The sequence below is a fragment of the Drosophila rhopaloa genome, unplaced genomic scaffold (assembly GCF_018152115.1).
Source record: "Drosophila rhopaloa isolate 14029-0021.01 unplaced genomic scaffold, ASM1815211v1 contig_3, whole genome shotgun sequence".
Lineage (NCBI taxonomy): Eukaryota > Metazoa > Arthropoda > Insecta > Diptera > Drosophilidae > Drosophila > Drosophila rhopaloa.
The window spans coordinates 16,316,345-16,330,205 of NW_025335123.1; the positions used below are offsets into that span (position 1 = coordinate 16,316,345).

The following is a 13,861-nucleotide window of genomic DNA, read 5'->3' on the forward strand; positions in this document are numbered from 1 at the left end:
CTTTAGGAGAATATCGATAAGGGTTATCGAAAAAATGTTGTTTTTAGTAATAAAAATAAATAATATATAAAAAAAACAAATTGTAAGTTTTAAAAACATTTATAATAATAAGTTATAAGTTATAGACAATAACAAAAAGGGTTTTTTTTTAAACTAATGCATATGGAAACAAGTTTAGACTTATTTTGCTGGTTGTTTATTTGTTATTTATTGGAAATACTTTTAGAAATAGCAAAAACAGTTGACAAAGTTGCTCGAAATAAAATTAAAGGATAGGATATTTTGAAAAAGGTTCTTAAAATATATATAAAAATAGCTCCATAAAGGTTATGTTAATATTTTAAATTATCGTTATTTACATTAACAGAGGCAAATAAGCAAACATCGATAGTCGTAAAAAATATCGATGCTAACGAGACAATAAAGGTCATCGATATTAATCACCGCGCGTTTTGCTTGCCGCATTTTTTGCTAGCATTTTCTTTATTGAATGTAAATAATACGATCCGGATTCCGGAATAATGGCGGCCCTCAGCAATCTGAAGCAGTGTCCGCCGTTTTCCACGCTGCCGGACCTGGCACTCCGGCACAATCACATTCCGGAGCTGGAGCGCTATCCGCAGATAAACCTGAACAGCGAACTCTTGGCCAATCCGGCGGGCCAGAGATTCTACGGCGGCCAGAGCTTTGTGCCCGTGGACGAGAGCGTTCTGAAGCGGATCACGCGCACCTTCTTCGATGGCGGTTTCTGGGAGTCGCTGGAGGAGGCGAGGAGCCCCAAAAGCCGGGAGCAGGCTCCACTGATTGCCCAGGCGGGCGATTTGATTGCTAGGCTTTTGGGCCTCGCCACCGGATTGAAGCTAAGGATCTTTCCGCACACCCAGGAGCTCAGTGCGGAGCGGATAGCGCAGTTCGTGGAGACCAGGTGGGTTTCAAATCGCAGCCAAAAAAACGAGAGACCAATAGTGACTAGATCCTTCTTTCCGATTCTTCCAGGGATTGGCTAAATAGCGACGTGAGATTCCTCGCCTGGAACTGTCACTTCTTCAACCTGGCCGTTGCCGGTGTGGACGATGTGGTGCGCATCTATTATAAGAATTCCAACGCCGCCACAGCTACTGTTTTGAAGGTAGGTTCACCGTAAGGTTATTTATATTAGACCATTCAATGTATGCTAATTTATAAACTCTTTCTTTTTAGAGCCCCACGCAAACGCAGATCACCTGCATGGCCTGGCGTCCGCTCTGCTCCACGGAGATTGTGATTGGTTGTCGGCAGGGTCTTTGTTTCTGGGAAGTGGACAACAGCCTGCACCTGGGACGAACCAATGCGCCCAGCAAGGTTTTCAAACAGTTCGTATAGCTAGTTTTATGTTAATTATGTATATATTTACCCTGTTCATATTTTAGTCCCGCCAATCTGCCAGTTACCTCGCTGCAATGGAACAAGGATGGAACCCAGCTGGCCACCGCCTCCATTGGAGATCGCTCTATCATCATCTGGCAGCCCGACAACGGATTGATGCAGCCGCTCAAGCGTCTGGGTCCGCCGGGATCGCTGCTCAAGTGGTCGCCGGATAACGACTGGCTTTTTGCGGCCACCGTGGATCGGGTGTTCCGCGTGTGGAACTGCAACCAGCAGTGGACCACCGAGCGATGGGTGTGCGGCCCCGGAGGCCATGTGCAGACAGCCTGTTGGTCGCCCTGCGGCCGCTTCTTGCTCTTCGTTAGCAGCACCGAGCCGATCCTCTACCGCCTGCAGTTCGTGCAGCAGAGTCTGCTGTCGTGTAAGTATCGAAGTTGAATTTACGAGTGGTGTAGCCCAGGGCAGTCTGTTCCCAGTGTCTGTCCTTAAGTTGTTGGCAGATACAAGGGTGCGATCTGAGACTGCCCCAGATAAAAGCTGTCAGGAACAGGTTGGCGGCTGCTACAGCTTCCAGACCGCCTGTATAATGCTGACTACAATGGCTTTAACCTATTTGATTAAATTTAAGTTATGTAGAGTAATTTTCCTTGACCAATTGAACAAAAGTAAGCACGAACTTTAAAAAATGAAAACAAATAAACGATTTATATTAATTAAAGCCCTTCTCTGCCTCTCTCTTTTTTTTTAGCTTCAGCAGATGAGAAGGAAATCCTGCCCATTGCCGATCTGAATGCCTGCAGCATCGATGCGAATCGCACGCTCATCGGTGGCCCCGCTCAGCAGTTGGCATGGGATCCGCACGGCAACTACCTGGTGATCACTTTCAAGTCAACCAACTGCATCGCTGTTTTCCGCACCTTCATCCAGAAGTTCGATCTGCAAATCTCGGCTGCTTATTATCTGAGTGGGGAAACGGCGGCGGAGCATCCCAGCTTTATTTGCTTCCAGCCCCTTTACAAGGATAACGATCGTTCCGTGTTGACGATTGCCTGGTCGTCCGGTCGTATCCAATACTACGCCTTCGACTGATCTTTAAGCTTAGTGGGTTTTCATTGTAATATTTTATTTGATTTGGTTTTTGTAAGCGTTAATACACAGATAAACAGGATAGCCTTGTTTTGGAATCCATCAATGGTGGTGGATTGAGTTAAATCCAAAGGTATGAGGATGTGGGGCACAAAATATATTTTAAATGTGGTAGGTAATTGACTTATTAAAATGAACAAATTGTTAAACATCTCTCTTACCACACCGCCATAATCCTCTCTTTGCTTTTCCACATTCGATTGAACTGTACAAAGCGTTTTACACCTTTAAGGTTGTTGAATCATTTCAAGAACATTTCCTAATAGTGTAATTTATTATCTTAAAATTGGTCCAACAATCGGTTGTAAGTTTTGTAAACTTTTAATTAAAATATCTGATTAAATTTGTATGGATTTATAAATATATTAGTTCCTCCATGGAATACAATCAAATTTTAGGCAAAAGAACTAGCAAAATCACATATTTTCTGTGGAATCATAGTTTTTTTAAACTTTAATAAACCTCAAAAAGCCGAGGTAATTTTGAATAGACTCAGTACATTGAGAAGTGATTATTGTCCGTAACTAAGTCTTCTATAGAATACGATTTCTTATCACTCACAACTGTCTTAAAGCTGCAAAACGCTCCGCACAAACTTGAATATTAATATATAATTAATGGTATGTGTATATATATATATAGAATAGTATATAACGTGACTTTCGATTACATAACAAAACAAAGAGTTAAATATCAAACATAATATGGGGAACGATTGCTGAGGCAACGGGATCACACTTGGAGCAAATACTAAGTCATAATTTACAAACACACAATATAGTCGGACATATAGTTAATCGAGTTGGTCCCCATGATGTTGTCCTAGACGTCGCCATAGAAGTATCCCAGGGCGGTTGCCGCCTTCACCCGCACCAGCGCCTGTTCGTCCTTGAGAAGCACGGCGATCTTGCTGGCTACAGTCTCCGTCTGCACGTTTCGTTCGCTGAGAAAGTTGTGCAGGATGCCTGAGGGCGAAGATTGGTAATGATATGTTATAGGCACTGTTGGAGATTAGGAAATATTACCAATCACAATGGCCGCACTGCCACGCACCTCCGGCCACTGGCTACGCAGCTGCGGCAGGCACGATTCAATGAAATCCTGAATGTGTTCGGTTAGCTCCAGTGCCTGAAACGAAGTATAAGTGTATACGTTATCAAACTGTAACTTGTGTAACTGGAAAGGTATATAACTTACAATCAACTTGACGAATTCCAGCACAAAGCTGCTGTAGTTGAGCTGGTGACCCCGTTCCTCGCCCAACTGTTGTTGGGCCATCTCCACGACTTTTGGAGCGGGCAGGAGGCGGCAAACCCGCTGCAGGGTTCCCCGGCAGGCTGCCACAATGGCCGCTTCGCTTTCGCTGAGATGAAGGAGCAGCGGGAAGAGATTAGCGATGAGCTGCTCCCTCAGCGCCTCCATCGAGGAATTGGGTGAACTGCTGCCATCGTCGTGCTTGCCCTCGCATATGTCGCCAAACAATTGGATCGCGGCCTCGCGCATCTCCAGCGCATAGTTTCCGAGGAACGGACGAATGCGTATTGCCAGGGAGACATGGAAGGACTCTACCCGCTCGCTGGGCAGCGCTCGCAGGATCCCGGACAGGCCGCGCATGCTCTCCAGCGGAATGTTGATCAGACAGTCGCCCACCGGATCGTCGACACCTTTAAGTAATGCTCCAATGGCTGTCTCCGAATAACGCTTCGCTTCCTTTTCCCCCAATTGGCCCACGTAACCCATGCCCTGGATGCTGAGACCCCGCACTACCGCATTGGGATCGGATAGTGCTGCTCCCAGGTGGAGTAATATGGACGCAGCTAGCTCACCGGTGGGTTTCAGTGGCACCAAGCGGGAGAAGAGGCCCACAGCGGCCACCCTTTGGCCGTCGTGCGGAGAAGCCACATACTTGCTCAGCGAGTTGACCAGCTGCCTCATCTGCGGACTCCCCAGCTGCAGCTGCTGACCCAATCCAATGGCCATGGGGGTCAGCAGTTCGATGTAATTGTGCCAATCCGCGCTGCTCGCCAGTTTGGTGTTCACAGTCAGTACGCTGGCAATCTGCTCCATTTCCAGATTGGTTAAAAAGGCCTGGCATGGAAAAAATTATAGCAAAGGATTAGTGTGGATTCTCAAGAATATTGCCAAGTAAAACCCACCTGAAACGTTTCCAGCGCTATTTGGCAGGGATTAAGCTTGACCAGCTCCTTGTTCGGCACGAAGCCGAACTTGGTTTTGCCCGACTGCGTCTGATTGGGGCTTATTGAGGCGTTCACCGGATTCGGAGCAGCCAAATTGGTGTAGCTGCTGAGGGAAGTCAGCAGCATGCAGAACATGTCCGCAAAGCGGGTCTCCAGTTGCTATAAACAGAAACGAATTGGTATAAATTGACCCAAGGGAATCTTTCCAGCACTCACCCCCTTGATGTCCTTGCAGGGCAGCATCTCGTGCAGGGCGCAGAAAATAGCAAACGGCTGACCGCTGGCCAGTTTTTGACGCTCGGATAAGGCTGCCTCCTGACCACCTTCCTGCAGAGAGGCCCCGCTCAGCAGCTGCAGGAAGTTGTCCAATGTAAGGCCCGTCAGCTCGGGATCGTTGCAGACCAGGTGCCAGTACTCCACAAGATTGGAGTCATACGGCAGCGGCTGGGCCAGCATTTCGGCGCAAACCAACTTGGGATGGTGCTTGGTGAGGGCCACCAGAGCTTTGAGCACTCCGGACTTGGCCCTGGGCACCTCGCACACCTGCAGGGCCAGCAAACTGTCGCGCACCAGGTCGGGGATCGCATGGAATAGCTCTGAACCCTTCTGCTGGATGAAGAACTTCAGCACAACACTGGCACCGATGGTGGAACTCTGCTCGGGATCACGCAGCGATTGGAGCAGGGTTTTGCTTTAATAAAAGACATGCAGATTATAACGATTCCCACATGAGTGGGAAATATATGATCCTCACCAGAACTGCAGGTACTGGAAGCTGGAGATGCGCAGCGCAATGATCTTGGCAATGTCGCCGGCAAGGTTGTATATCTGCTTGGGCTCATCGGTGATGATGTGCTCCTTGATGGCCTCGATCTCCTTCAGCCAGTCGGCAGTGCTATCAATGCTGGCTATCGTCAGCGTCTCGTAGATGCACGCAATCTCCAGCGTCTTCTGCAGGATCTCCACGGACACCTGACGCACCGTGCCGTTCGAGTCGATGCACCTGGGCACAATCTTGCCCAGCATCTGACCCGTCTGATTGAACTTCGATGGGGCTTCGCAGCCAATTTTCATCGCCTTGATGTATACCTCCAAAGTGTTGTTAAAGACGTGGCTGGCGCAAATGCGCACCTCGGAGTTGCGATCCCGTGTCCAGCCCTCCAGTATGCCAATGATCAGGTCCAGCGTGGCCGGCGAGGCATCCAACTCGACGATGGCCCGCACCAAAGCGTTCAGCTGCGGCAGCGATTCGTTCAGGTGCTTGGCCAGGAAGCTGTTGCGCTCATCCTCTTCCTGCGAGTCGAACTTCATCTTCAGCTGCTGCGCGCAGCCGAAAAAGTTGCGACAGGCGATCTCAAATATCACGCCACCGTCCACGCACTCCTCGGTATCGGGACCACCTAAAAATGCAGTCTTATAATCAATATTTCACTATACAGAAAGGAGATTTCCTCACCTATTCGTATAAAGTCTGTGCCCAGCTTGAGGATGGTGGGCAGCAGGGGCAGGTCGTTGAAGGGCGCCTCGATGGGGATGCTGAAGACCGTCTCCATGATCTGCTTGCGGTGGCGCAGAGGCGCCGGCAGCTGCTCCTTGGTGGCTATCAACTGGTTGCAGATGCTGAGCAGCGTCTGCAGGATGGCCGACATGATCGTTTGGTCCTTGTGCACGGCCAGCTGTTGGATGAGGAAGCCCAGCAAGGTGTCGTCTTCATCCAGGTGCTGGATGGATTGCAGTGGATCGGCTTCTTCCATGATGCGACCGAAGGCCTTCACCACGAGCAGGTTGCTTTTGTAGTTCTCCAGCTCCTTGTGCGTGTCCTTGATGAAGTGCAGATTGCTAAAGAATCCCGTGGAGTGTTTCCGCCCACCAACTTGGGCCAGTTCGGTTAGCTTCTTGACTAGATGGCCCAAGTGCTGGCGGGATATATAGCCCAGAGCTCTGGCGCAGGGTTCTATTCGCTTCTCGTAGTCTGCTTGCTTGACATGCTTGTCCAATCGCTCCTGCTTGGCGCTCGTCACAATGAGATCGATCTTGGTGTGGATGCAGGCCACATCGGTCACCTGGAGCAGGGTTAGGGCCACCGCTTGGAGCAGCATGCCTCTCTCGGAGCTCAGATCGGGCAAGTGCCACTCGGAGTGGGGTAGCTGCATGGGATACAAGTACATCTGGTCCGCCAACTTACTGGTCAGCCGCTGGGCAAAGTGCTCATCCAATCCGCCCAAGAACTCATTCGTTTCCAGCAAAAAGTCGTGCAGCAGCTGGCGGTAGGCACTCTCCCTGTTGATCTGCAGTAGCAGATCGGGAATCCTTCGCTCCCACAGTTCCTCCAGCGCGGGATTCACCTGGGGATGGTAGTAGCGCAGGAAACTGAGGATATTCGAGCAGCGCTTGATGCACTGCTGGTTGCCCAGGAGGGCCAGGCACCTTGCGTAAATTGTCTCGGCCCCGGGGACCATCACCTTGCCGCGCTTAATCACACTGCGATCATCGCCAGCGGCTCCATCTGCTGTGGCCTGCTCCGTGGCCGCATCCTCGCCAGCTAAATCGTACTCTATATGCGGGGATTTGGCAAACAAACTGGCCAAGCACTTGGCGAGATTCCCGCAAATATCCGTGTAGTCCAGGAGGATGAGGTAGTTCAGCAGCTCCCTCTTGAGCAGCTCATCCAAAGTGCCCACCGTGGAGGCCAGCATGTACAGGGTGTTCTCGCAGCTGAGGACCAGATTCGAGTGCTCCTCCAGGCTGCCATGCTCCTGGCTCGGCTTGGAGTATCGGCAACTGTGCCGCACCACGAACCACACAAACTCCTTGTCCCGTATGTAGGACTTTTGGGCGAGGGCAACGATGGTTTTCAGCAGGGTGAGCTTCATTTTGATTCCCCTTTCACTTAGGATCAGTTGCTTCAGGCATTCAATGCTGGCCGGAATCCGGTTTACTATGTTGCCCGCACAGGAGTTGAGCAGATGGGTGAGTATCAGCAGGGACTTCATCCGCTCCCGTTCGCTGTTGTTCCGCAGATGAATCAGCAGGGTGTCCATGATCCGGGTGGAGTAGGGATGATGGCCGGCCAGCAGGTGGAAGCAGCGCAGCACCTCGTAGTGACCCTTGACAGTCTGGGGCTTCTCGTAGTCCGGATAGACGCAGACCAGATCGAACAGGTGGGTCACCAGGGCATCAATTATGCCATCCAAAACCGTGGCATTTAGGGCCAGGTTTGTTTTCAGCACAGAGCACAGGAACTGGGTGACCGCATTCCGGTCCACACTACGTCGATAGAGGGCGAGGATTTGGGGCACCAGTCTGGCGGCCTGATCCTGAATCCGATCCTTGGGTAGCAGGGGATACATGCTGGATAGAGCTTGAAGTATTTCCACGCAAACCTTGGGCTCCCGCGAGTGCAGCCAGTGGTTGAAGAGCACGTCGTAGGCCACACTGATCTCCGTGGAGCAGTTGTCCTCCTCGCCCTTGCCGCCCTCCTCCAAAAGCGCTTCGCTGAATCTACCGATGGCATAGGCATGTGCCTGCTTAATGTGATCCTGCCGTATCCCGACCAGATGCGGCTGACTTCTGGCCAATATGGTCTTTATGTGGGGCACCACACCAGCCGGATTCTCGGTGGCCAGCAATCCGAGGCACTGCATCAGCATAAAGTGGGCCACACCCTCGGAACTCGTGCTCTTTTCCTGGAGGGCCTCCATCACCTGTTCACAGCTCTCCGGACTGCTCCGCCCGATGGCCACCAGAATGCGCTGGGCGGGATTCTGTATCAGGGGAACGTGCTCCGAGTTCCTGGTGAGCTCCTGCAGTGCCAGAGCAATCAGTTTTTGATTGGCAGCCGGCGGCAGGGGAGTTTCCGTACCCACCACGCGACGAATACAGCTGAAAGACGGAATTCCCAAAATGGATTAGTGAGTTGTTCACGGGTTGTTGCCCACAGGTACTCACTCCAGCAACATGGCCACCGTTTGGTCGCTCATCTTTGCCTGCTGTGACCGGTGCTCGCCCATCTTGGAGTGCTGCGAATGGTGCTCGCTGAGGATCTCCGCTGCCCGCTCCGGATGCGTCTCCAGGATCTTTACGATCGCCTGCTGCATGGCGACCCGCACCTGCTCCTCCTTGTCCGTCAGCCCATCGAAGATGTTGTGAAGCACCCCTGCAAAGGTTAAATAATGTAGGCAAACCATGTAAGTAATGAATTAAAAATACATACATTTATTCAAAATATTTTGTTTAAATCATATTCTTTTTGATAATTATTTTTAATATATATTAATGGCAGCGACCACTTCCCATTACTTATTTCTTTGTTCCAGCATACATCCCCATCCTTTACCGCTAAACCCTCCTTTAACCTCAAAAAAGCAAACTGGAAACTTTATAGTGACAATATCTTAAATTACAGCTCAGGTACTCAATCTACCAATAATATAAACAAAGAAGCTGCCATAATTAAAAAAGTTATAATTCAAAGTGCCCACCTTTCTATACCCCAAAACTCTATCTTTACCCTCAAACGTACTGTTCCCTGGTGGAACAACGACTTAGCTTGCCTTAAATACACGAAAAACACAAAATGGAAATTGCTTAAAACTAACATCAGTTCAGAAAATATAATTGAATTCAAAAAAGCCAACGCAAAATACAAAAGAGCAATTAGAGAAGCCAAAAAAACCGCCATCAACTACTTCACCTCCGAAATCCAACCCAACTCTGACCCAACTAGATTGTGGGCAAACGTTAAACGTCTATGCGGACTCTATCCCACTAAACATATCCACACTATCTATAACCCTTTTACCCATACTAACACCACCAATCCATCAGAAATAGCAAACACCTTCGGTAACGTCTGGTCAAAAGAAGCTGAGAACTCAAATTTTTCTACTACATTTAGATCAAATAAGAGCCTTGTCAACTACACCCCAAACTACTTACCATGCCACGCAGCCCTTGAAATAGAAAAAGACATAACCCTAATAGAACTTCTATCAGCCCTTAGCTCTCTCAAAGGTGCCACTCCAGGACCGGATCGCATCTCGTACTGCATGATTAAAAACACACCTACCCCTTTTAAACTCAAAATTTTACAACACTTTAATAATATTCTCAACTCTCACATCCCTCAATCATACAAACTCAGCCTAGTCCTCCCTATTTTAAAACCCCAAAAACCCCAAATCGAGCCCAAATCATACCGACCTATTGCCCTAAACCCATGTTTAGCAAAAGTTCTGGACAAAGTTATTGCTAAAAGATTGTGGTGGTTTGTTTTAACCAACAAACTTTTGCACAACAACCAATTTGGTTTTAAAAGGGGAAAATCTGTCCTAGACAGTCTGCTATACGTAGACCATCTAGCGACCAGAGCCCTTTCCTTAAAACGACACATTTCAATAATATCCCTAGATTTCGCTAAGGCCTTCGATAAAATAGGAATACATTCTCTCATCCACCAACTCCAAAAATGGAAAGTAGGCCCACGAGTACTAAAATACGTGGCCAACTTTATGAACAACAGGAAAATCATAATCAAAAACGGAACCTCACTTTCCAACTCTTTCCCACTTGACAACGGCATCCCACAAGGCTCTCCCATCTCAGTTATCCTATTCCTAATAGCCTACAATTCCCTCTGTAACATCATTTCCATTCCTAGACAATTTAAATTTACGGCCTACGCTGACGATTTCCATTTAATCATAGAGCACAAAAGAAAAAAAAACCCCTCTACAAATCTAACAGCTGTCTTCCAAAAAATTAAAAAATGGTGTACTTACTCAGGTTCCTCCCTCTCGATTGAAAAAAGTCAACACCTCCACATATGTCGGAAACACAATTGCAGAGCAAAAATATATACTGGTTCCCTAACCATCACTGAAACTAGCACTACAAAAATCCTAGGCCTCACCATTAATAATAAATACAACTGGTCCACCCACATAAGCAGACTAAAAGATAGCCTCCGCAAACCCTTAAACATCATCAAACACCTATCCTCCCCAAAATACAACACCAACACCTCATCCCTTATCCAAATTATCAAATCCATCCTAATCACTAAAATCGACTACTGCCTACCTATCTATGGTAGCGCACCTACACACTTAATTAACCACTTAAAAACCATTCAAAATTCAGCAATTAGAGCAGCACTAGGCGCTTTTCGTACTACACCAACCAACAACCTTCTCATTGAATCCAACATTTATACAATAGAACACAGAAGAGAACTTTTAACGGGCAAACTATCAAATAAATTAATTCACTCTTACGACACCCCCCTTAGTCATCTAACCAAGACCACCAAAAAAAAATTTAAATACCCAAGCACAATAGACCGAACCATAGAAATCTGCAAAAAACTAAACCTCCCCTACCTACCAATCAAAAGCTACCCCAACAAAAAATACAACATGGAACTAATAATAAAAGCTACAAACACTGATCTGTCCAAGTACAGTAAAGCCAACACCCCTCCAACTACCTATAAACAACTTTTCCAATCCCTAAAAAACACCCTCCCTAACCACCAATTCCTTTACACCGACGGCTCGATGGCAAATGGCATATCAAGCTTCAGCGTAACCGACGAAAACAACACCATCAAATGTGGTCTTCTTCCTCTCTATTCCTCAGTCCTTACAAGCGAACTAATAGCCATCCACGAAGCTATAAAAACAGCTTTACAAAATCCAGGAAAACACGCAATCTGCTCAGACTCCCTATCGTCCCTTAACTCCCTTACTAATTTTAACAACCACTCCTTCTACCCTACAATCATAAGAAACCTAATTACCAATCATTTCCCAAAAATCAAACTAATTTGGATCCCTAGTCACATCGGCATAAAAGGCAATGAGAATGCTGACAAAACAGCAAAAGAAACACAAAAATACCCGCTTATATACACACAAAACAACAACACTAACGACATTACACATTACCTCAAAAAATACATTAAATTAAAACAATCCGACCTGCATAACAATACCTCTCCCTGGTATAACAATATCGTTAAAAAAACTCCTTCCAGCTTTACGTACTCGCACACCAATCATAATAGGAAAACCCAAATAATTATAAACCGAATTCGACTAGGACACACCTCACTTACAAACTCACACTACATGGACAGATCCCTTCCAAACACTTGCCCATACTGCAACAGCCCTCATTTAAACATTGACCACATTTTATGCTCCTGCCCTTTCCTCTCCCAACCTAGAGCTACATCCTTCCTTTCTGACAACCCAGCCAACATCATAGCAAACCCTTCCAATGAAAACATAACTAAAATCATTTCATTTCTTCAAAAAGCCCAACTTATTCACAAAATCTAAAATTGTTCTCACTTCTTTAAATTAAATTATTACTGTCATCCCAGACGAGCGGAAGGCCTCAGCTGCTAATGCTCTTATTATAGTTAGTTCATAGTTTTAAAACTTAAGCTAGCTTTATATAAATAAATAAATATATATTAATACAAAATTACTAAGCTGAGGAAAAGGCGGTGTTGACACTGCTTTATATGACATATTTGCATATATCGCTTATTAATTTAAATGATTATTCACTGATTACAAATCCCTTGTTCTTATTTTGAAAAATAAAAAAATGTTGTAATAAAAATATATTTTTTTTTAGTTAAGTAAAAGCTTTAGATAAAAGAAAAATGAAAAAAAAATCTTTAAAACCGATGACTTCTTGTATGTTTTCTTTGCACAGGCAGGGGAAATTGAGTAAAACAAAGGGCAGCTTTCAGTGAATGCGAGTAACTAGATCAAAGTCAAGTTTGCACTAGAGCTCAATTTATGTGAATGCACACTCAGTGAGAGTCACAAAAACAATACAGACAAGGTTAATTTGCAGCTTTTTATGGATTTTTTCTTATCGGTGCATGGTGTTTTAATACTCTTGCAGAGAGTACTATAATATAAGTTTTTAAACATTTGAAATATTTTAAAATAAATTGTGAACTATAAGTTTTATTTAAGAATGGCAATTAGAATTTACAAAAATATGTTTTTTTTACTTTTTTTTTTATAATATTGCATTTGATAATATTATGAAATACACCAGAGCAAATCAAAATGCAGAAGCCACCTGACAATGATATGGCCAAAAATACATCTATAAGGAACACGTCATCCCAGAGATGCATTAGATTCATAGTCCAACTGGACTTATTGAATTTCAAATGATATTCGAGAGGACTTTTTAATGTACGACTCTTTGTTTTTAGCTTTAGCTGTAACACACATTAACAAACAATGAATCAAATTAAATTGAATGCAATTTGTGGGTGTAATTGTATTGATTTGTCATACCAATAAATTGTTGTTTTTGTATAATGTAGTGATGAGTTTGTAGGGCTTCACACTCAACAGGTCCCCAAACACACACATGCGTATATACAGTATATGTATATATGTAGAAACCCAAATAGAGTTGTTCCTCTCTCTCTGTCTCATTTAATCCACCCCCTAAAAGTGGGATGTCAAAGGATTCGCGTTATTTTAAGCGCTCATGTGTGCGTTGTCTAATGCGTAGTTGTATATTTAGACCAGGACACAAGGCTGCGCTTTATCACTAATCCGAAAGCGAGTGAGAGAGAGGGGCCGAAACGCCCATTTCACATTTAGGCATGTATGTACATATGTGTGTGCCTTAGAAGATTCATAGATTCATCGGTTTATCTATGAGGTTTCTGGGAATTTCTTTGTTTTCCTCAGCTTTTATTTACCTTCAAAAACTGATGGCTTATCAACAGGCGCCGTGGAAGAAGAAGAAGCAGTGGTACTCCCAGTGGCGGCGTTATTTGCAGCAGCTGATTTGTTGTTGCCCGTTGAGGTGCCTCCCCCGCCCCCACCACCCCCTCGCTCGTCCATCTTCTTGGTGGAGTTTCGCGTTCTCTTCCACTTCTCCAGTTTTGCGGGATTTCAGATAGAGCTATACTAACGCGCACTTCTTGATCACAAAAAACCTCCGAAAAACAAGCGAAAAACTCCGTTGCGAAATTGTTTTTGTTTTACTAATAGTATGCCCCTATTCTTATTGGGAAATTACCTTGTTCCCCTGGTAAATGCGTTAGTGCTTTTCGGTATTAGTGGGGTTTCAAGCCATGGTAGTTATCTTTGCTGCAATGTTAG

General features: G+C 45.8%; 2 protein-coding genes across 2 annotated transcripts; one reads left to right on the forward strand and one right to left on the reverse strand.

The window, feature by feature from the left end:
* The first annotated feature begins 432 nt into the window (after positions 1–432).
* On the forward strand, positions 433–2,533 carry LOC108050852 (aladin). The gene is made up of 5 exons (XM_017132738.1): positions 433–925; positions 997–1,129; positions 1,201–1,352; positions 1,410–1,786; positions 2,114–2,533. Exons 1-5 carry the CDS (start codon positions 522–524, stop codon positions 2,452–2,454), a joined length of 1,407 nt encoding a protein of 468 aa, XP_016988227.1. The 5' UTR covers positions 433–521; the 3' UTR covers positions 2,455–2,533.
* Positions 2,468–13,729, reverse strand: LOC108050851 (maestro heat-like repeat-containing protein family member 1). The gene is made up of 9 exons (XM_017132737.1): positions 13,456–13,729; positions 8,658–8,865; positions 6,166–8,591; positions 5,464–6,109; positions 4,926–5,400; positions 4,668–4,868; positions 3,709–4,599; positions 3,537–3,639; positions 2,468–3,476 (listed from the first exon to the last, which is right to left on the reverse strand). The coding sequence occupies exons 1-9, from the start codon at positions 13,598–13,600 to the stop codon at positions 3,334–3,336; spliced, it is 5,238 nt and encodes a 1,745-aa protein (XP_016988226.1). The 5' UTR covers positions 13,601–13,729; the 3' UTR covers positions 2,468–3,333.
* Between the last annotated feature and the right edge of the window lie 132 nt (positions 13,730–13,861).

Coding starts and splice junctions, on each gene's coding strand:
- LOC108050852 (XM_017132738.1), top strand. CDS start 522: ATGGCGGCCCTCAGCAATCTGAAGCAGTGTCCGCCGTTTTCCACGCTG. Junction 1,130..1,200: donor CCACAGCTACTGTTTTGAAG/GTAGGTTCACCG, acceptor CTTTCTTTTTAG/AGCCCCACGCAAACGCAGAT. Junction 1,353..1,409: donor CCCAGCAAGGTTTTCAAACA/GTTCGTATAGCT, acceptor TTCATATTTTAG/TCCCGCCAATCTGCCAGTTA.
- LOC108050851 (XM_017132737.1), bottom strand. CDS start 13,600: ATGGACGAGCGAGGGGGTGGTGGGGGCGGGGGAGGCACCTCAACGGGC. Junction 8,866..13,455: donor TAAGCCATCAGTTTTTGAAG/GTAAATAAAAGC, acceptor TAACCTTTGCAG/GGGTGCTTCACAACATCTTC. Junction 4,869..4,925: donor CCTGCAAGGACATCAAGGGG/GTGAGTGCTGGA, acceptor TTCTGTTTATAG/CAACTGGAGACCCGCTTTGC.